At 47.4% G+C, this 22,500-nt stretch overlaps 1 protein-coding gene across 3 annotated transcripts in view; it reads right to left on the bottom strand.

The window, feature by feature from the left end:
• Positions 1-22,500, bottom strand: part of nlgn3a (neuroligin 3a) — a 433,340-nt gene that overhangs the window by 2,050 nt on the left and 408,790 nt on the right. For all 3 annotated transcript variants that reach the window (XM_036970546.1, XM_036970544.1, XM_036970545.1), the window contains 3 exons: positions 16,857-17,122; positions 16,139-16,662; positions 928-1,162 (listed from right to left, as the gene is read on the bottom strand). In XM_036970546.1, the coding sequence (XP_036826441.1) occupies positions 928-1,162; positions 16,139-16,662; positions 16,857-17,122 (1,025 nt within the window). The remainder of the gene's footprint in view (positions 1-927; positions 1,163-16,138; positions 16,663-16,856; positions 17,123-22,500) is intronic.

Here is a 22,500-nt window from a genome sequence, read left to right as displayed (position 1 = left end):
GTGTGAGTTAAAGAGATGTAGCAGTACCTTGGTGGTGGTAGAGGTGTAGTGGAACATGTAGTGGAGGTTATACAGGTGTGAGTTAAAGAGATGTAGCAGTACCTTGGTGGTGGTAGAGGTGTAGTGGAACATGTAGTGGAGGTTATACAGGTGTGAGTTAAAGAGATGTAGCAGTACCTTGGTGGTGGTAGAGGTGTAGTGGAACATGTTGTGGAGATTATACAGGTGTGAGTTAAAGAGATGTAGCAGTACCTTGGTGGTAGTAGAGGTGTAGTGGAACATGTCGTGGAGGTTATACAGGTGAGAGTTAAAGAAATGTAGCAGTACCTTGGTGGTGGTAGAGGTGTAGTGGAACATGTTGTGGAGGTTATACAGGTGTGAGTTAAAGAGATGTAGCAGTACCTTGGTGGTGGTAGAGGTGTAGTGGAACATGTCGTGGAGGTTATACAGGTGTGAGTTAAAGAGATGTAGCAGTACCTTGGTGGTGGTAGAGGTGTAGTGGAACATGTCGTGGAGGTTATACAGGTGTGAGTTAAAGAGATGTAGCAGTACCTTGGTGGTGGTAGAGGTGTAGTGGAACATGTTGTGGAGATTATACAGGTGTGAGTTAAAGAGATGTAGCAGTACCTTGGTGGTAGTAGAGGTGTAGTGGAACATGTCGTGGAGGTTATACAGGTGAGAGTTAAAGAAATGTAGCAGTACCTTGGTGGTGGTAGAGGTGTAGTGGAACATGTTGTGGAGGTTATACAGGTGTGAGTTAAAGAGATGTAGCAGTACCTTGGTGGTGGTAGAGGTGTAGTGGAACATGTCGTGGAGGTTATACAGGTGTGAGTTAAAGAGATGTAGCAGTACCTTGGTGGTGGTAGAGGTGTAGTGGAACATGTCGTGGAGGTTATACAGGTGTGAGTTAAAGAGATGTAGCAGTACCTTGGTGGTGGTAGAAGTGTAGTGGAACATGTCGTGGAGGTTATACAGATGGGGCACCAGGTGTTTCCAGAAGGCCACCTTGGTGGCTCGGTAGTGGTCCCTGACGCGGGGCTTCAGGCCGATATGGAGGTACAGCTGATCCTGGGGGTTGTACTTAGACCAGGCTACCTCCTCGAAGCGGTTAGCCTTGGTGTGGATGAACTTAGTGTCCTGAGGAACAGGCTTGTTGGGGTCCCTGATTCGAGAGAAAGAGAGCGTTAGTATCTGGTCTCACTGTGTACCCTGTAGAAGATCGTCTGTCACTTATACTATTGACATTCGAAGATGTTGACTAGCAAGAGAATAATCCACAATTTGTACACACAGTATGTCTAAACACATTACAAATCTGCCTTCTAGCCTTCTCTCTCTCAGGACAACAAGGAGTGGCATCCCTGACTGTCTGTTACTCTCCCAGCTTCCCCACTGTTCCTCTTAACTCAGGTCTGGTGCACCATCCCATCAACAACCTCAAAAAACAGGACGTCTTCAGAACGTCTTCAGGATGTCTTCAGGACGTCTTCAGGACGTCTTCTCATCGCCGGAAGCTTTTCACGAAACAGAGAGCCTACTGCAGGGTAGACAACCCTGGTCCTGGAGTATCACAGCCTACTGCATGGTAGACAACCCTGGTCCTGGAATATCACAGCCCACTGCAGGGTAGACAACCCTGTTCCTGGAGTATCACAGTCTACTGCAGGGATTTTGTCCCAACTAGGCAACACACCTGACCAACTGAGCTAATCGATCAGTTCAGTGATTGCATAAATGAAATAAGACACCTGGTCTTCTTCAAAAACAGGAAGTAGTTGCGGTCCTTCAGGACGAGGGTTGGCTACCGCTGGCTTGCTGCATGAATACGTCAGCATCCTATAGCTGAGCTTCAGGAAGAATGCTGTTGTGTTTGATAACCCAACAGCAGCTCTGCCCTCTCTGGTAATTGCTTAGACAAGGTGGCACAGTGAGCATTAACATCCAGTATCCTCATGTAAAATTAACCTTATTAATCAACACTAAAGCGGGTCGGGGCTGTGAAACCGTGACATAGTGTGTAGTTCCGCTACTGGCCTGAAGGGGTCAGTGTTTCTCTTTTGAGAGGAGTGAAGGCTGGCTGGCTGGCTGGCTCACTCACTGACTGTTAGCTAACCCCAGATGGGTACCAATTTCAATTACAGGAGCCTATTGATTTATTGACTGTATTAACATTTGGCATTCTCCCACAATCCCAGTTCTCCTTGTTGTCTGCTTGCTGTACAATGTCGAGAGGGAGTGGGAGTTTGGATGAGAAGAGTTCTGTGAAGTGTTCATTATGAGCTAGGTTCTGCAGTAGAGGGGAAAGGGTTTTGTGAGAACAAATAAACCCTCAACTGTAACCTTGAGAGTGTAGAGAGTACAATTCATAGAACCAAAACCAGAGAAACAACTTTAAGGGTGTTTGAGGGCCTAAGGAACTAAGAGACGTGTAATATCCCTGAATGGGGTGTACAGTACATCACAGTATTGTAATATCCCTGAATGGGGTGTACAGTAATTCACAGTATTGTAATATCCCTGAATGGGGTGTACAGTACATCACGGTATTGTAATATCCCTGTGCGTGGTTATGAATTCCGTATGGCCTTCAGGACTCCAACTTAGTTTGGGATTTGGGGATTTTGTTATATTGTTTATCTGGCACTGTGTGGCGGTTGGCGGTTGAAAAACCTACAAGCACAAAAACCCACAGAATTAAAACAACAGCAGAAGAATTCACACTCTATATCCATCCTCTCTCTTTTTCTGCTGTCAATTTTCCTTTTTCAGGTCAGTGCTTCTGGGAGAAGGAGAGCGGGAGAGAGCGAGAGAATGAGCGAGAGAGGCAAATTGAGATGGCTGGAGCCAAATCCCCTGGTGTAGCCTGGTGTCAGCGAAGCAGCCTAAATAACCTATTTCATTAGGTGAGTAATGATCCCTGATGGATATTGACAGGCTGACTATGATGACTTTGTAGCTGAATATCAGTAATTAGGTTTCAGAGCAGCGCCTGGCTGGGCAGTGGAGGTAAGGTCATATTGATCTCCCCAGTCAGAGTGGAGGCGACATGACAGAGAACTGAACAGAACAGGATGTCAATGGAGAGTAGCCTGATGTCTCTCTCCCTCTCTCTCCCTCTCTCTCTAGCTCTCTCTCCCCCTCTCTCTCTTTAGCTCTCCCTCTCTCTCTCGCCCTCTCTCTCCCCCCCTCTCTCTCTAGCTCTCTCTCTCACCCCCTCTCTCTTTAGCTCTCCCTCTCTCTTTCGCCCTCTCTCTCCCGCTCTCGCTCTCTAGCTCTCTCTCCCCCCCTCTCTCTTTAGCTCTCCCTCTCTCTCTTAGTTTAATTTTCTCTCTCTCTATTTTATTTTTTCTCTCTCTCTCCCTCTCTCCCTCTCTCTCCCACTCTCTCCCCCTCTCTCCCCTCTCTCGCTCTCTCTCCCTCTCTATCTTTATTCTCTCTCTCTCTCTCTCTCTCTCTCTCTCTCTCTCTCTCTCTCCCCTCCCCTCTCTCCCCCCTCTCTCTCTCCCCTCGCCTCTCTCTCCCCCAGTCTCTCTCACTCTCCTCCCTCTCTCTCTCTTTATCCCTCCCTCTTTTTCTCCCTCCATCCCCTCAGTAGTATATGCATTCTCCCAGCAGCTCAGAGAATAGAACAGAGTAGAACCAATCAGAGAGACCAGGTCAATCTTACTTAATGGGAATTCCTGGCATCTCCATAACACCGCAAATGGCCCCCTGCTGTGTCTCAAATGGCACCATACACCCTATGGCCCCAAAAGTAGTGCACTAGCTATATCGGGAATAGGGTGCCATTTTGGACACCAACCCCTCTCCCCTTACCCCATTAGGATCAATCTACCAAATTGCAAACTATATAAAAGGTACCTAGGCCCTCTGATCAATTCATGAGACATCTCTTAAATCCATGCACACATTAGGGAACTAAAGGGCTTTGGAGCAGACTAAACTCAGCAAAAAAAGAAATGTTCTCTCACTGACAACTGTGTTTATTTTCAGCAAACTTAACCTGTGTAAATATGTGTATGAACATAACAAGATTCAATAATTGAGACATAAACTGAACAAGTTCCACAGACATGTGACTAACAGAAATGGAATAATGTGTCCCTGAACAAAGGGGGGGTCAAAATCAAAAGTAACAATCAGTATTTGGTGTGGCCACCAGCTGCATTAAGTACTGCAGTGCATCTCCTCCTCATGGACTGCACCAGATTTGCCAGTTCTTGCTGTGAGATGTTACCCTGTACCCTTGTCTTCCCTGTAACGCACAGCGTTGAGATTGCCTGCAATGACAACAAGCTCAGTCCAATGATGCTGTGACACACCGCCCCAGACCATGACGGACCCTCCACCTCCAAATCGATCCCGCTCCAGAGTACAGGCCTCGGTGTAATGCTCATTCCTTCGACGATAAACGCGAATCCGACCATCACCCCTGGTGAGACAAACCCGTGACTCGTCTGTGAAGAGCACTTTCTGCCAGTCCTGTCTGGTCCAGCGACGGTGGGTTTGTGGCCATAGGCAGCGTTGTTGTCGGTGATGTCTGGTGAGGACCTGCCTTACAATAGGCCTACAAGCCCTCATTCCAGCCTCTCTCAGCCTATTGCGGACAGTCTGAGCACTGATGGAGGCATTGTGCGTTCCTGGTGTAACTCAGGCAGTTGTTGTTGCCATCCTGTACCTATCCCGCAGGTGTGATGTTCAGATGTACCGATCCTGTGCAGGTGTTGTTACACGTGGTCTGCCACTGCGAGGACGATCAGCTGTCCGTCCTGTCTCCCTGTAGCGCTGTCTTAGGAGTCTCACAGTACGGACATTGCAATTTATTTCCCTGGCCACATCTGCAGTCCTCATGCCTCCTTGCAGCATGCCTAAGGCACGTTCACACAGATGAGCAGGGACCCTGGGCATCTTTCTTTTGGTGTTTTTCAGAGTCAGTAGAAAGGCCTCTTTAGTGTTCTAAGTTTTCATAACTGTGACCTTAATTACCTACCGTCTGTAAGCTGTTAGTGTCTTAACGACCGTTCCACAGGTGCATGTTCCTAAATTGTTTATGGTTCATTGAACAAGCATGGGAAACAGTGTTTAAACCCTTTACAATGAATATCTGTGAAGTTATTTGGATTTTTAGAAATTATCTTTGAAAGACAGGGTCCTGAAAAAGGGACATTTCTTTTTTTGCTGAGTTTAGTTCTTAATGCTTTTTGCTGACTGGCTGGCTGGTTGGGGCTCGGGCTCTGTATAAGTGAACATGTATAATTTAGGCAACACAAACAAATCAATGCAACATCTTTAGTTGATTTGATTTGCGGCATTAGAGAACAACTCCCTGCATTGTATAATTACACACACACACACCCATGGTTGGGTAATTGTTGTGTTGCGCTATCGATGGTAAACCCACACAAGCACACTCACAGTCGATACACAAACACAGCGTGGATGGTAAGCAGGCTGCTTTCCTCTGTAACGATGGGCCTGCTGCTGTCTGAATTGTGGGGAACTCGGATCCTAACCTTTACTCTCGTTGTGGGCTTGGTTTAAAACAATGATTTATATACACATTAGATGACTGTTAGGGGGGCGCTGTTTTGAAGCCACCGTGCCGAAGCCACCGTGCCGAAGCCACCGAGCCAAAGCCACCGAGCTTCCATCTTGGCTCTCCCCCATCATTGTGTTGAAGCCACCGTGCCTCCATCTTGGCTCTCCCCCACCATTGTAAAACATGTTTCAGTAGCTATAGAAAGGCATTTATTGACGTGTACATTCATTTTTTACCCCGTTTATTCTATTACGGTCAGCTTAATGCATTCCATTATATTACGTGAGAATTTTTTTAGTAAATTTATAGAAAAACATATTTTAAAAAAATCCTTAAAATATAATTTTTGGAGATGACTAATGTTACTGTCCCCACTACAACAACAACAAATATTTAAATACATGTACTTTTCTCCTTGAAACATTTAATTGAAAAAATGTAGAATTCCATTCATTCCTATGGAGGATTGCTTCTTCTGGGGAATGCCAATATGGCCGACCGTTGGCTTCAATGCCTCTCACTGGCCAATACATAGCAACAGCAATCCAGGGTTAATATACATCACTGGTTTAACCCCTGGGTGTGTGATAGGGTTCCGTGCTCTACAGCACAGCATTACCAGATAGCCTCTGTGCTGTCAGGTCTTCCACTTAAGTCCGGTGGCCGTGGCTGTGTGTGTGTGTCTATCTGTGTGTGTGGGGTATGAGCGTGTGTGTGTGTGTGTGGGTGACTGTCTGTGTGTATGTGTATGTGTGTGTGTGTGTGTGTGTGTGGGGGGGGGGGGGGGTGTCTGTGTGTGTGGGGGTGTCTGTGTGTGTGTGTGTGGGGGGGGGGGGGTCTGTGTGTGTCTGTCGGTGTGTGTGTGTCTGTCGGTGTGTGTGTGTGTGTGTGTGTGTCTGTCGGTGTGTGTGTGTGTGTGTCTGTCGGTGTGTGTGTGTCTTGGCTCAGAGAGAGCAGGATTATTACATCTATAAAAGCAATCCTTTTAAGAGCCTTTCAGCTCAACTGTGATGTTTTCATATGGCTGAGCCACTAAGGTGTGTGTGTGTGGGGGGTGTGTGTCATATATATATATATATATATATACTGTATGTGTGTGTATGTCATTTATATATATATATATACTGTATGTGTGTGTGTGTGTGTGTGTGTGTGTGTGTGTGTGTGTGTGTGTGTGTGTGTGTGTGTGTGATGTTTTCATATGGTCAGTCATCTAAAGGCCTGTGCTATAAACCCTAAACTCCTTCCTCTCCTCGTCTGTCCCTCTCATCACCACCTCCTAACTTAATGATCTTGGTGAACAGTTCTCTATTCCTACACTAACTAGGTACCAGGTAGATAAGGGAGGACAGAATGAATGTCCTTTTCTTTTCATTTGTTATGAGACGCACTTCCTCCTCCTTTTGTTCCATCGCTGTGGAATGAGAAGTGCTCGACGTAGTCATCACTAAATGTGAGAAGACACGGTCAGAAAGCCTGGGGCAGAGAGGAGAGAGAGAGAGAGAGAGATGACGAAGAAAGACAAGAATCTATTTTCCCTACAAGGCCCCGGTGAGTTCCTGCTCTAGATTTATTCCGCCTCCGTAATGTGTTCCGATTCCCTAGGTAGTGCACTACTTTTGACCAGGGCATGTCGGGCTTTGGTCAAAAAGTAGTGCACTGTACAGGGGAAAGGATGCCATTTAGGACGTAACCTAAGACAAGAGTTCCATCACAGGGATTGATGTTCACTGCTCTACTATGCGGAGTCGAGTCAAGGCCTATTTCTCCAGGCGTTGTTGTGTAACCAGTGTACCCCCTGTCTATCTACTTAGCAGGTAACAAAAGGCACCCTATTCCCTTTAATATAGTGCACTACTTTTGACCAGGGACCATAGGGTAGTGCACTATGTAGGGAATAGGGTGCCGTTTGGAACACAACCCACAAAGTACAAAAACACCTAATTGGAATTCATGTTCAGACAAGAAGAAACACACCCAAGCTAATGTCGTTTGCTTTCGGCACTGCCTGCTCTGCCTGCACTGCCTGCTCTGCCTGCACTGCCTGCACTGCCTGCACTGCCTGCACTGCCTGCTCTGCCTGCACTGCCTGCACTGCCTGCTCTGCCTGCACTGCCTGCACTGCCTGCTCTGCCTGCTCTGCCTGCACTGCCTGCTCTGCCTGCACTGCCTGCTCTGCCTGCACTGCCTGCACTGCCTGCTCTGCTTGCACTGCCTGCTCTGCCTGCTCTGCCTGCACTGCCTGCTCTGCCTGCACTGCCTGCTCTGCCTGCACTGCCTGCACTGCCTGCTCTGCCTGTTCTGCCTGCACTGCCTGCACTGCCTGCACTGCCTGCTCTGCTTGCACTGCCTGCTCTGCCTGCACTGCCTGCTCTGCCTGCTCTGCCTGCACTGCCTGAACTGCCTGCACTGCCTGCACTGCCTGCTCTGCTTGCACTGCCTGCTCTGCCTGCTCTGCCTGCACTGCCTGCTCTGCCTGCTCTGCCTGCACTGCCTGCTCTGCCTGCTCTGCCTGCACTGCCTGCACTGCCTGCTCTGCCTGCACTGCCTGCACTGCCTGCTCTGCCTGCTCTGCCTGCACTGCCTGCACTGCCTGCTCTGCCTGCTCTGCCTGCACTGCCTGCACTGCCTGCTCTGAAGGACCGACTGTGCCTTTCCAGCCACACTATCTTAATGTCAGGCAGCTTTCACCCTTTACAGACACACACACTTGTAATTGAGTGGATGTGAGTGTGTTTGCATGTGTGAGTGTACGAGAAGCTAGGGGCTGTGATTGGCTTGTGGATCCTAATGGCAGGCTTGGGTTCGGCGGGCTAATTGATGGCGAGGCAGTGTGACTTTGGGGCGTGCTGTGGTGTTGGAGGACACAGCAGGTCACTGTCCCCTCCGCATTATGGAGGCTATTGATTGGTTGCATTAGTTGAGTGACAGCTAACATGTGTCATACCCCCCTCACTCGCCGCCTCACCTGCTCTCCGTCTTTCTGTGTCTCTGTCTCTCTGTGTCTCTGTCTCTCTGTGTCTCTGTGTCTCTGTCTCTCTGTGTATCTGTCTCTCTGTGTCTCTGTCTCTGTCTCTCTGTGTCTCTGTCTCTGTCACTCTGTGTCTCTGTCTCTCTGTCTCTGTGTTTCTGTGTCTCTGTCTCTCTGTGTCTGTCTCTCTGTCTCTCTGTCTCTGTGTCTCTGTCTCTCTGTGTCTCTCTGTGTCTGTCTCTCTCTCTCTCTCTCTCTCTCTCTCTCTCTCTGTCCCTCTCTCTCTCTCTCTCTCTCTCGGTCTCTCTCTCTCTCTCTGTGTCTGTCGCTCTGTGTCTCTGTCTCTGTGTCTCTCGCTCTCGGTCTCTCTCTCTCTGTGTGTGTCTCTGTGCCTCTGTCTCTCTCTCTCTCTCTCTCTCCCCACTCCCCTTTCCACCTGTCTCTCTCTACCCTTATTAACATTCCGCCTGCACCACAGTAGCCAATCAATGCCCCCCCCCCCACACACACACACACTTTCCTTAACAAGACACTCCATTTCCTGAGTTTCTCTAATGCAAATCAGGATATTGGGGACAAAGGGAGAGAGGAAGGAGGGGAGATGGGATAAGAGGAGAGACAGAGAGGAGAGGGAAAGATGAAAAGGAGGGGAGAGGTGGGTAGATGAAGAGGAGAAGAGAGATGGATAGATGAAGAGGAGAATAGAGGTGGATAGATGAAGAGGAGAGGTGGATAGATGAAGAGGAGAGGTGGATAGATGAAGAGGAGAGGTGGATAGATGAAGAGGAGAGGTGGATAGATGAAGAGGGGTGGATAGATGAAGAGGAGAGGAGGATAGATGAAGAGGAGAGGTGGATAGATGAAGAGGAGAGGGGAGGTGGATAGATGAAGAGGAGAAGAGAGTGGATAGATGAAGAGGAGAAGAGAGGTGGATAGATGAAGAGGGGAAGAGAGAAGGATAGATGAAGAGGAGAGGTGGGTAGATGAAGAGGGGAAGAGAGGTGGATAGATGAAGAGGGGAAGAGAGGAGGATAGATGAAGAGGGGAAGAGAGGAGGATAGATGAAGAGGAGAGGAGAGGTGGATAGATGAAGAGGAGAAGAGATATGGATAGATGAAGAGGAGAAGAGAGGTGGATAGATGAAGAGGGGAAGAGAGGAGGATAGATGAAGAGGAGAGGTGGATAGATGAAGAGGGGAAGAGAGGAGGATAGATGAAGAGGAGAGGAGAGGTGGATAGATGAAGAGGAGAAGAGAGATGGATAGATGAAGAGGAGAGGAGAGGTGGATAGATGAAGAGGAGAGGAGAGGTGGATAGATAAAGAGGAGAAGAGAGATGGATAGATGAAGAGGAGAGGAGAGGTGGATAGATGCTGAAATGATCAGAAAGCCAGGAGAAGAGGTCAGGCTTGGTTGGTTGTGGTGTTCTGAAACGGTGTTCTGAGAGTAATGATTGATGACATCACTTCATTAACCTCAACAGGGAATGTTGTTTAATAAACAACAAACAACAACAGGAAGACTAAATCACACAGTTTAAAGTGATAGTTCAGCAGTTTTACATACAAAATACTTTTGTTTCTAGTCTCCTTTTCAAGGTTAGAAAACAAATATCAAAATTCGTAAAATCATGGAAGTACTCCTTAATTGTCTTCATAGATGTGTAGGTAAATGTGAACCATTTACCACTGTGAATAAAAACGAATCAATGATAATGTGTTAAACTAAGCCAGAACAAGTCTCTATACTATAGAGTTCATCTCCCTTGGATTCCTTAAGAATGTTAAACAAGTATGCAGTTGGGTTTCCTAAGTGGAGAGTTGAATCACCTCCCTCCACTACATTCTCAGAGTTCCCTTGAAAGACAACAAATTAGAGGAGACAGGAAAGAGGGACCTGAGAGAGAGAAAGAGAGAGAGAGAGGAATAGAGAGAGAGAGAAGTCTATGCTCGACAGTGTTGTGATTACTAACTACCTAGCCAGTACTTGCACAACACACACACACACACACACACACACATGTACACACAAACACACACAACGTGAGCGGCATGTCACACACACGCACGCGCACACGCGCACATGTCACACAGACACAGTAGTAGCATGAAGTAATCACCAGCCCCAGATAGACAACACAGGAAGCAGGAAGTAATCACCAGCCCCAGACAGACAGTACAGGAAGCAGGAAGACACATCTTTGATGTTGTAATGTATTTATAATAGGAAGTACCTATTTGATTTAATAATGTTTGGGCTTTTGTGACTGTCTGTATAGCTATGTGGGGTATAGGAAGGTAGTGAAGGGGGCTGCCCTGGGTTTGTTAAGGGAGGTGGGGGTTAGGGTGGTTTGACAATATGTTCTGGAGGAAGTGCATTGTAACATGTGTCACTTATTCAAGTCATTAGAAAAGAAGAATGTTGTAGTTGAAGCAGAATAAAAGAGCCTGTGTGTGTCTGAGATTCAATTAGATCTCTGGCTCTCTGGATAACACAGAGAGGGAGGAGGGAGGGGAGAGGGATTGGAAAGGGAGGGAGGGAGGAGGGGAGAGGAGGGAGGGATGAAGGGAGGGGAGAGGGAGGAGGGAGGGGAGAGAGAGGAAGGAGGGGAGACAGAGGGGAGAGGGAGGAGGGAGTGGAGAGGGAGGAGGGAGTGGAGAGGGACAGAGGGCGGGGAGACAGAGGGGAGAGGTAGGAGGGAGGGGAGAGGAGGAGGGAGGGGAGAGGGAGGAGGGAGTGGAGTGGAGAGGGAGGAGAAAAGGTTTTGGGGGTGAGTGATCCAGGCTGCTATGATCCAGGTTGTGACATGCATTCTGGGTGTCTTAACAAGGTGTTACACAAATTACAGTATCCTCTATAGAGACCGACACCCAGCAACAGGGCCAGGAAGAGAGACTGACACCCAGCAACAGGGCCAGGAAGAGAGACTGACACCCAGCGACAGGACCAGGAAGAGAGACTGACACCCAGCAACAGGGCCAGGAAGAGAGACTGACACCCAGCGACAGGACCAGGAAGAGAGAGAGCAATCTGGGTCATTTCATTATTTAACATCTGTGGTTGGGGTTGTGTCTCCTACACTAAAGTGTGCACTTGGCTTGTTCACTCCCCATTGTAGTGTTAAAAGTGTACAGCATGGACCCTCCTCCTGTGGTTACGATGTCTACACTAAGGATTACAATCTGTGGTTACGATGTCTACACTAAGGAATACAATCTGTGGTTACGATGTCTACACTAAGGATTACAATCTGTGGTTACGATGTCTACACTAAGGATTACAATCTGTGGTTACGATGTCTACACTAACGATTACAATCTGTGGTTACGATGTCTACACTAAGGAATACAATCTGTGGTTACGATGTCTACACTAAGGATTACAATCTGTGGTTACGATGTCTACACTAAGGATTACAATCTGTGGTTACGATGTCTACACTAACGATTACAATCTGTGGTTACGATGTCTACACTAAGGATTACAATCTGTGGTTACGATGTCTACACTAACGATTACAATCTGTGGTTACGATGTCTACACTAACGATTACAATCTGTGGTTACGATGTCTACACTAAGGAATACAATCTGTGGTTACGATGTCTACACTAAGGATTACAATCTGTGGTTACGATGTCTACACTAAGGATTACAATCTGTGGTTACGATGTCTACACTAAGGAATACAATCAGTGGTTACGATGTCTACACTAACGATTACAATCTGTGGTTACGATGTCTACACTAAGGATTACAATCTGTGATTACGATGTCTACACTAAGGATTACAATCTGTGATTACGATGTCTACACTAAGGATTACAATCTGTGGTTACGATGTCTACACTAAGGATTACAATCTGTGGTTACGATGTCAGAGAGTCAGTGACAGCTGTGTAGTCAGGGGGTCAGTGACAGCTGTGTAGTCAGGGGGTCAGTGACAGCTGTGTAGTCAGACAGTCAGCGACAGCTGTGTAGTCAGAGAGTCAGAGAGTCAGAGAGTCAGTGAGAGTCAGTGAGTCTCCTCACAGAGTCAGAGCACCATGCCCCGCGGGTCAGACCCTGCTCTCCTCACAGAGTCAGAGCACCATGCCCCGCGGGTCAGACCCTGCTCTCCTCACAGAGACAGGTCACCATGCCCAGCGGGTTCATGCCTTACACACTTAAACACAGACGCACACACCCAGGCGGATGCATGAACGCACGCACACAAGCACCCACCCACACACACAGAGATCAGAGAGAAGAGATCAGAGAGAAGAGATCAGAGAGAAGAGATCAGAGAGAAGAGATCAGAGAGAAGAGATCAGAGAGAAGAGATCAGAGAGAAGAGATCAGAGAGAAGAGATCAGAGAGAAGAGATCAGAGAGAAGAGATGGGTAAATACCAGGAATCAGATTGATTACAGGTCATCCACCAGATCAATATTTATCTGGTAACGAAGATTGTCAAATTACATTTCAGTTTTTACAACTGATTCCCAGTAGGAGACATCCAAATGGAGCTGCTTTGTGTTATGTGTGTGGTATTTCATGGTATCCAATTGTTTTAGTAGCTACTATCTTGTCTCATCGCTACAACTCTTGTACGGGCTCGGGAGAGACGAAGGTTAAAAGTCATGCGTCCTCCGATACACAACCCAACCAAGCCGCACTGCTTCTTAACACAGCGCGCATCCAACCCGGAAGCCAGACGCACCAATGTGTCGGAGGAAACACCGTGTACCTGGCAACCTTGGTTAGCGCGCACTGCGCCCGGCCCGCCACAGGAGTCGTTGGTCTGCGACGAGACAAGGACATCCCTACCGGCCAAGCCCTCCCTAACCCGGACGACGCTAGGTCAATTGTGCGTCGCCCCACGGAACTCCCGGTCGCGGCCGGTAACGACAGAGCCTGGGCGCGAACCCAGAGTCCCTGGTGGCACAGCTGGCGCTGCAGTTGGCCACAATTGGCCTAGCGTCATCCGGGTAAGGGAGGGCTTGGCCGGTAGGGATGTCCTTGTCTCGTCGTGTGAGGCAGAGACTCCTCCTACATGGTCATATTGAAGGCTCTGATTTTTTATTTTTTATTTCACCTTTATTTAACCAGGTAGGCTAGTTGAGAACAAGTTCTCATTTGCAACTGCGACCTGGCCAAGATAAGGCATAGCAGTGTGAACAGACAACACAAAGTTACACATGGAGTAAACAATTAACAAGTCAATAACACAGTAGAAAAAAGGGGAGTCTATATATACATTGTGTGCAAAAGGCATGAGAAGGTATGCAAATAATTACAATTATGCAGATTAACACTGGAGTGATAAATGATCAGATGGTTATGTAAAGGTAGAGATAGAGATATTGGGGTGCAAAAGAGCAGAAAAATAAATAAATAAAAACAGTATGGGGATGAGGTAGGTGAAAATGGGTGGGCTATTTACCAATAGACTATGTACAGCTGCAGCGATCGGTTAGCTGCTCAGATAGCAGATGTTTGAAGTTGGTGAGGGAGATAAAAGTCTCCAACTTCAGCGATTTTTGCAATTCGTTCCAATCACAGGCAGCAGAGAACTGGAACGAAAGGCGGCCAAATGAGGTGTTGGCTTTAGGGATGATCAGTGAGATACACCTGCTGGAGCGCGTGCTACGGATGGGTGTTGCCATCGTAACCAGTGAACTGAGATAAGGCGGAGCTTTACCTAGCATGGACTTGTAGATGACCTGGAGCCAGTGGGTCTGGCGACGAATATGTAGCGAGGGCCAGCCGACTAGAGCATACAAGTCGCAGTGGTGGGTGGTATAAGGTGCTTTAGTGACAAAACGGATGGCACTGTGATAAACTGCATCCAGTTTGCTGAGTAGAGTGTTGGAAGCAATTTTGTAGATGACATCGCCGAAGTCGAGGATCGGTAGGATAGTCAGTTTTACTAGGGTAAGTTTGGCGGCGTGAGTGAAGGAGGCTTTGTTGCGGAATAGAAAGCCGACTCTTGATTTGATTTTCGATTGGAGATGTTTGATATGGGTCTGGAAGGAGAGTTTAGAGTCTAGCCAGACACCTAGGTACTTATAGATGTCCACATATTCAAGGTCGGAACCATCCAGGGTGGTGATGCTGGTCAGGCGTGCGGGTGCAGGCAGCGAACGGTTGAAAAGCATGCATTTGGTTTTACTAGCGTTTAAGAGCAGTTGGAGGCCACGGAAGGAGTGCTGTATGGCATTGAAGCTCGTTTGGAGGTTAGATAGCACAGTGTCCAAGGACGGGCCGGAAGTATATAGAATGGTGTCGTCTGCGTAGAGGTGGATCAGGGAATCGCCCGCAGCATGAGAAACATCATTGATATATACAGAGAAAAGAGTCGGCCCGAGAATTGAACCCTGTGGCACCCCCATAGAGACTGCCAGAGGACCGGACAGCATGCCCTCCGATTTGACACACTGAACTCTGTCTGCAAAGTAATTGGTGAACCAGGCAAGGCAGTCATCCGAAAAACCGAGGCTACTGAGTCTGCCGATAAGAATGCGGTGATTGACAGAGTCGAAAGCCTTGGCAAGGTCTATGAAGACGGCTGCACAGTACTGTCTTTTATCGATGGCGGTTATGATATCGTTTAGTACCTTGAGCGTGGCTGAGGTACACCCGTGACCGGCTCGGAAACCAGATTGCACAGCGGAGAAGGTACGGTGGGATTCAAGATGGTCAGTGACCTGTTTGTTGACTTGGCTTTCGAAGACCTTAGATAGGCAGGGCAGGATGGATATAGGTCTGTAACAGTTTGGGTCCAGGGTGTCGCCCCCTTTGAAGAGGGGGATGACTGCGGCAGCTTTCCAATCCTTGGGGATCTCAGACGATATGAAAGAGAGGTTGAACAGGCTGGTAATAGGGGTTGCGACAATGGCGGCGGATAGTTTCAGGAATAGAGGGTCCAGAGAGTCAGTGAGGCAGAGACTCCTCCTGTATGGTCATTTTAAAGGCTCTGATAGAGTCAGTGAGGCAGAGACTCCTCCTACATGGTCATTTTAAAGGCTCTGATAGAGTCAGTGAGGCAGAGACTCCTCCTACATGGTCATATTGAAGGCTCTGATAGAGTCAGTGAGGCAGAGACTCCTCCTACATGGTCATTTTAAAGGCTCTGATAGAGTCAGTGAGGCAGAGACTCCTCCTACATGGTCATTTTAAAGGCTCTGATAGAGTCAGTGAGGCAGAGACTCCTCCTACATGGTCATATTGAAGGCTCTGATAGAGTCAGTGAGGCAGAGACTCCTCCTACATGGTGGTCATTTTAAAGGCTCTGATAGAGTCAGTGAGGCAGAGACTCCTCCTACATGGTCATATTGAAGGCTCTGATAGAGTCAGTGAGGCAGAGACTCCTCCTACATGGTCATTTTAAAGGCTCTGATAGAGTCAGTGAGGGAGAATACTAAACATAGGCAGACGCTTGTTGACTATATAGAACCCTCTAATTCTAATCTGATCTCAAACCAGTTCCGCAGCTTTTTCCCCCCATTGTTCACCTCTAATCAGACACTGATTTAGATCAGGGACACGAGGTGGATGTAATGAATTATCAGGTAGAACAGAAAACCAGACTTCCTAGAGTAAGATTGAAATAACCATCTTATAGAAAGTACTAAAGCAGGACAACTTTACCCGGTCTTGGCGAAGTTAGTCCAATATGTCATCACCACGGCGCTGAGCATGATGTCGTTCTTGGAGAAGTTACAGGGGAACAGGTCCGTAGGTCCGATCATGGGGATCCCGAACACGTAGGGAACCTCGTCCCCGTGGGCTGCGTCCGACCAGGCCGGCTTCATCAGACTCTGGCAGTGGTGGTAGAAGGCGTAGAAGTACGTTGGCGAGCCGTAACGGGCGTGGAGGTCCGCAGTCACCACCGATGGCTCCACCCACTGGTGGTCGGTGAACAGAGCGACCAGCGTCTTGCGTCGTGTCTCGGGGTTGTCGCGGTCTGCCCAGTCCGTGTACATGAACTTGATGGTCTCCCTCAGAGTGTCTTTGCCTTCTGGATAACCGTAGAGGCTGTCAACAAAGTCGGACACTGAGAAGTCAAAGTCGTTGCCCGAGATGCCGTCCTCTGAGTCGACCACGTTGTCCACGAAGCGAAGCCCCTCCCCCTGGTTGACTCCCAGCATGATGTCATAATTCAGGAACTCTCCCTGTGTGGAAATAACCAAATGTGTTTCAGCTAGATTTGATTCCAGTTGTTATGTATATAGTTGACTTTACGTTATTACCATTATGGGAATGTTTGTGTGTGTATGTTTTTTCCTCTTGATCTGTTCTATATAAAAAAAAACTAAGTCAAATAAGAAACAAACAAAGCAACAAAACTATCCCAGCCGCCTCCCACCTGCTCCATGAGGATCTCTGGATCATCAGGTATGACGTCTCCGTCTATAACCGGTCCGAAGGCCACATGGTACCGTGCTGGCTGGATGTCCTGCTCAACCAGCTCCCTGGCACTCTTCTTCCTCAGACAGTCCACCATGTCCAGGGTATCCAGAACGTTACAGCCCACCTTCTCAGACAGCAGACGGGTGTATTTCACAGGCTGGTAGTTGACCGCCCAGCTGGACAGGGCAGAGCCACTCTGGATGATGGCACGGTGGAACAGACCTGGAGAGGTAGAGATGACCTAATGGTTAGAATGTCTATGTAACCATAGCAGCATAAGAAAGACAACTATGGATGATGTCACGGTGGAACAGACCTGGAGGAGGACAATAGAGAGAGAGAAGAGTGGTTATTTTCTCTGTACACTATGAAAGGTATTGGAGAAGGATGGTGCTGGAGACAAGCCAAACAGAATACACTATGAAAGGTATTGTAGAAGGATGGTGCTGGAGACAAGCCAAACAGAATACACTATGAAAGGTATTGGAGAAGTATGGTGCTGGAGACAAGCCAAACAGAATACACTATGACAAGTATTGGAGAAGGATGGTGCTGGAGACAAGCCAAACAGAATACACTATGAAAGGTATTGGAGAAGTATGGTGCTGGAGACAAGCCAAACAGAATACACTATGACAAGTATTGGAGAAGGATGGTGCTGGAGACAAGCCAAACAGAATACACTATGACAAGTATTGGAGAAGGATGGTGCTGGAGACAAGCCAAACAGAATACACTATGACAAGTATTGGAGAAGGATGGTGCTGGAGACAAGCCAAACAGAATACACTATGACAAGTATTGGAGAAGGATGGTGCTGGAGACAAGCCAAACAGAATACACTATGACAAGTATTGGAGAAGTATGGTGCTGGAGACAAGCCAAACAGAATACACTATGACAAGTATTGGAGAAGGATGGTGCTGGAGACAAGCCAAACAGAATACACTATGACAAGTATTGGAGAAGGATGGTGCTGGAGACAAGCCAAACAGAATACACTGAGAAAGCAGCGCCTATACAGAAACATATAGACAGATAATGAGCTGAACCATCCTTCCCCTCCACCTAAACCCCATAAATAAAACACATAGACAGATAATGAGCTGAACCATCCTTCCCCTCCACCTAAACCCCATAAATAAAACACATAGACAGATAATGAGCTGAACCATCCTTCCCCTCCACCTGAACCCCATACATAAAACACATAGACAGATAATGAGCTTAACCATCCTTCCCCTCCACCTGAACCCCATACATAAAACACATAGACAGATAATGAGCTGAACCATCCTTCCCCTCCACCTGAACCCCATACATAAAACACATAGACAGATAATGAGCTGAACCATCCTTCCCCTCCACCTAAACCCCATACATAAAACACATAGACAGATAATGAGCTGAACCATCCTTCCCCTCCACCTAAACCCCATACATAAAACACATAGACAGATAATGAGCTTAACCATCCTTCCCCTCCACCTAAACCCCATACATAAAACACATAGACAGATAATGAGCTGAACCATCCTTCCCCTCCACCTAAACCCCATACATAAAACACATAGACAGATAATGAGCTGAACCATCCTTCCCCTCCACCTAAACCCCATACATAAAACACATAGACAGATAATGAGCTTAACCATCCTTCCCCTCCACCTAAACCCCATACATAAAACACATAGACAGATAATGAGCTGAACCATCCTTCCCCTCCACCTAAACCCCATACATAAAACACATAGACAGATAATGAGCTGAACCATCCTTCCCCTCCACCTAAACCCCATACATAAAACACATAGACAGATAATGAGCTGAACCATCCTTCCCCTCCACCTAAACCCCATACATAAAACACATAGACAGATAATGAGCTGAACCATCCTTCCCCTCCACCTAAACCCCATACATAAAACACATAGACAGATAATGAGCTGAACCATCCTTCCCCTCCACCTGAACCCCATACATAAAACACATAGACAGATAATGAGCTGAACCATCCTTCCCCTCCACCTAAACCCCATACATAAAACACATAGACAGATAATGAGCTGAACCATCCTTCCCCTCCACCTGAACCCCATACATAAAACACATAGACAGATAATGAGCTGAACCATCCTTCCCCTCCACCTAAACCCCATAAATAAAACACATAGACAGATAATGAGCTGAACCATCCTTCCCCTCCACCTAAACCCCATACATAAAACACATAGACAGATAATGAGCTGAACCATCCTTCCCCTCCACCTAAACCCCATACATAAAACACATAGACAGATAATGAGCTGAACCTTCCTTCCCCTCCACCTGAACCCCATACATAAAACACATAGACAGATAATGAGCTTAACCATCCTTCCCCTCCACCTAAACCCCATACATAAAACACATAGACAGATAATGAGCTGAACCATCCTTCCCCTCCACCTAAACCCCATACATAAAACACATAGACAGATAATGAGCTGAACCATCCTTCCCCTCCACCTAAACCCCATACATAAAACACATAGACAGATAATGAGCTTAACCATCCTTCCCCTCCACCTAAACCCCATACATAAAACACATAGACAGATAATGAGCTGAACCATCCTTCCCCTCCACCTAAACCCCATACATAAAACACATAGACAGATAATGAGCTGAACCATCCTTCCCCTCCACCTAAACCCCATACATAAAACACATAGACAGATAATGAGCTGAACCATCCTTCCCCTCCACCTAAACCCCATACATAAAACACATAGACAGATAATGAGCTGAACCATCCTTCCCCTCCACCTAAACCCCATACATAAAACACATAGACAGATAATGAGCTGAACCATCCTTCCCCTCCACCTAAACCCCATACATAAAACACATAGACAGATAATGAGCTGAACCATCCTTCCCCTCCACCTAAACCCCATACATAAAACATATAGACAGCCAGTGATTATGCCTCCCCTGAGTTTTAAATATCATTACTCACACCTAACTACTACATTAAGCTGTGGGTGCACTGCTATGAATTATCTGCTTGTGTGTGTGTGTGTGTGTGTGTGTGTGTGTGTGTGTGTGTGTATGTGCAGTGTGTATTTTTGTGTGTGGTGTGTGACTGTGTGTGTGTGTGCATATGTGTGTGCGTGTGTATGATGTGTGGTGTATGTTGTGTGGTGTATGTGTGTGTGTGTGGTGTATGTGTGTGTGGTGTATGTGTGTGTGCATGCGTGGTGTATGTGTGTGTACGTGCGTGGTGTATGTTGTGTGGTGTATGTGTGGTGTATGGTGTGTGGTCAAGGTCTGAAATTAACACCCGCCAAGCGACAAATGTGGGTAGATTTTCCGTTTGGCGAGTAAATCTCAGAAGGCTATTTGCCACACTGGCGGGTAAATGTTTTGTACCAAAATAGTAATGTGCTAGAATATCTGGCATAATGGCTCGGAGGAAATTACTCATGTTTGCCAGCCACACACCGTCTCTAGTGCCCCTAGTGTCGCGGCACTGTTTACCGCACGGGACATCAGCTACTCGACATCGCTCACTTGCCACGGGTCTGCTGCTAGCTACCGTTCATTATTTTTTATTTGACCTTTATTTAACTAGGCAAGTCAGTTAAGAATAAATTATTATTTTCAATGACGGCATAGGAACAGTGGGTTAACTGCCCGTTCAGGGGCAGAACGACAGATTTGTACCTTGTCAGCTTGGAGGGTTTGAACTTGCAACCTTCCGGTTACTAGTCCAACGCTCTAACCCACTCATCACACACTCCCTCCCCATGATGGCACTGATGACCCCACTCATCACACACTCCCTCCCCATGATGGCACTGGTGACCCCACTCATCACACACTCCCTCCCCATGATGGCACTGGTGATCCCACTCATCACACACTCCCTCCCCATGATGGCACTGATGGCCCCACTCATCACACACTCCCTCCCCATGATGGCACTGATGGCCCCACTCATCACACACTCCCTCCCCATGATGGCACTGATGGCCCCACTCATCACACACTCCCTCCATGATGACACTGATGGCCCCACTCATCACACACTTCCTCCCCATGATGGCACTGGTGACCCCACTCATCACACACTCCCTCCCCATGATGGCACTGATGACCCCACTCATCACACACTCCCTCCATGATGGCACTGATGACCCCACTCATCACACACTCCCTCCATGATGGCACTGATGACCCCACTCATCACACACTTGGTTTGTGGTGTCTGGTGTGTGGGGTATGGTGTGTGGTGTATGGTGTATGGGGTATGGTGTGGTGTATGGTGTATGGTGTGTGGTGTATGGCGTGGTGTGTGGTGTATGGTGTGTGTTGTATGGTGTGTGGTGTATGTTGTGTGGTGTATGTTTGTGGTGTGTGGTGTGTGGTGTATGGTGTGGTGTATGATGTGTGGTGTATGGTGTATGGTGTGGAGTGTGGTGTATGGTGTGTGGTGTATGGTGTGCTGTATGATGTATGGTGTGTGGTGTATGGTGTGTGGTGCATGGTGTGGTGTATGGTGTGTGGTGTATGGTTAATGGTGTGTGGTGTATGGTGTGTGGTGTATGTTGTGTGGTGTATGTTTGTGGTGTGTGGTGTGTGGTGTATGTTGTGTGGTGTATGTTTGTGGTGTGTGGTGTATGGTGTGGTGTATGGTGTGTGGTGTATGGGGTATGGTTTGTGGTGTATGGTGTGTGGTGCATGGTGTATGGTGTGTGGTGTGGTGTATGGTGTATGGTGTATGGTGTGGTGTGTGGTGTGTGGTGTCTGGTGTGGTGTGTATGGTGTATGGTGTGTGGTGTATGGGGTATGGTGTGTGGTGTGGTGTATGGGGTATGGTGTGTGGTGTATGGTGTATGGGGTATGGTGTGTGGTGTGGTGTATGGGGTATGGTGTGGTGTATGGTGTATGGTGTGTGGTGTATGGTGTATGGGGTATGGTGTGTGGTGTATGGTGTATGGTGTGGTGTATGGGGTATGGTGTATGGGGTATGGTGTGGTGTGTGGTGTATGGCGTATGGTGTGGTGTATGGTGTGGTGTGTGGTGTATGGCGTATGGTGTGGTGTATGGCGTATGGTGTGGTGTATGGTTTGGTGTGTGGTGTATGGTGTATTGTGTGTGGTGTATGGTGTATTGGGTGTGGTGTATGGTGTGTAACTGTAATAACCTCTAACTCCTGCAGTGAGCAGTGAGTGGACTGACGCAAATGATCTGTAATCCAGACTGCATTAGCAACATGAACAACATTACAGTTTTTTACAATCGCTAGGACCCATTTCTCAATACTTTCCACTTTTTAAAAACTCTTCACACAGTGAGAACAGCAGCAGTCTATGTGGGCTAAACTGTGGATCATGTTTCTTTGCTTTGGCACATCTTTCAAATGTCACTAATTATTTTCTCACTCAGATCCAACCACCACCAAAACTATGTACCAACAGGCCAATTTTCACATGTTTATATACTCTTTTCAAAACTCTTAAATTTAAGTGCAAAATCTAACATAACACAAAATTGAATAAGACAGCAATTTGCTACATTTCTACAGTGATACCGTATTGAAATATATTCCACAT

Source organism: Oncorhynchus mykiss, chromosome 31, assembly GCF_013265735.2.
Source record: "Oncorhynchus mykiss isolate Arlee chromosome 31, USDA_OmykA_1.1, whole genome shotgun sequence".
Taxonomy (NCBI): Eukaryota; Metazoa; Chordata; class Actinopteri; order Salmoniformes; family Salmonidae; genus Oncorhynchus; species Oncorhynchus mykiss.
Note: the sequence above shows the minus strand (reverse complement) of the source record. Positions and strands in the feature narration are given on the sequence as shown.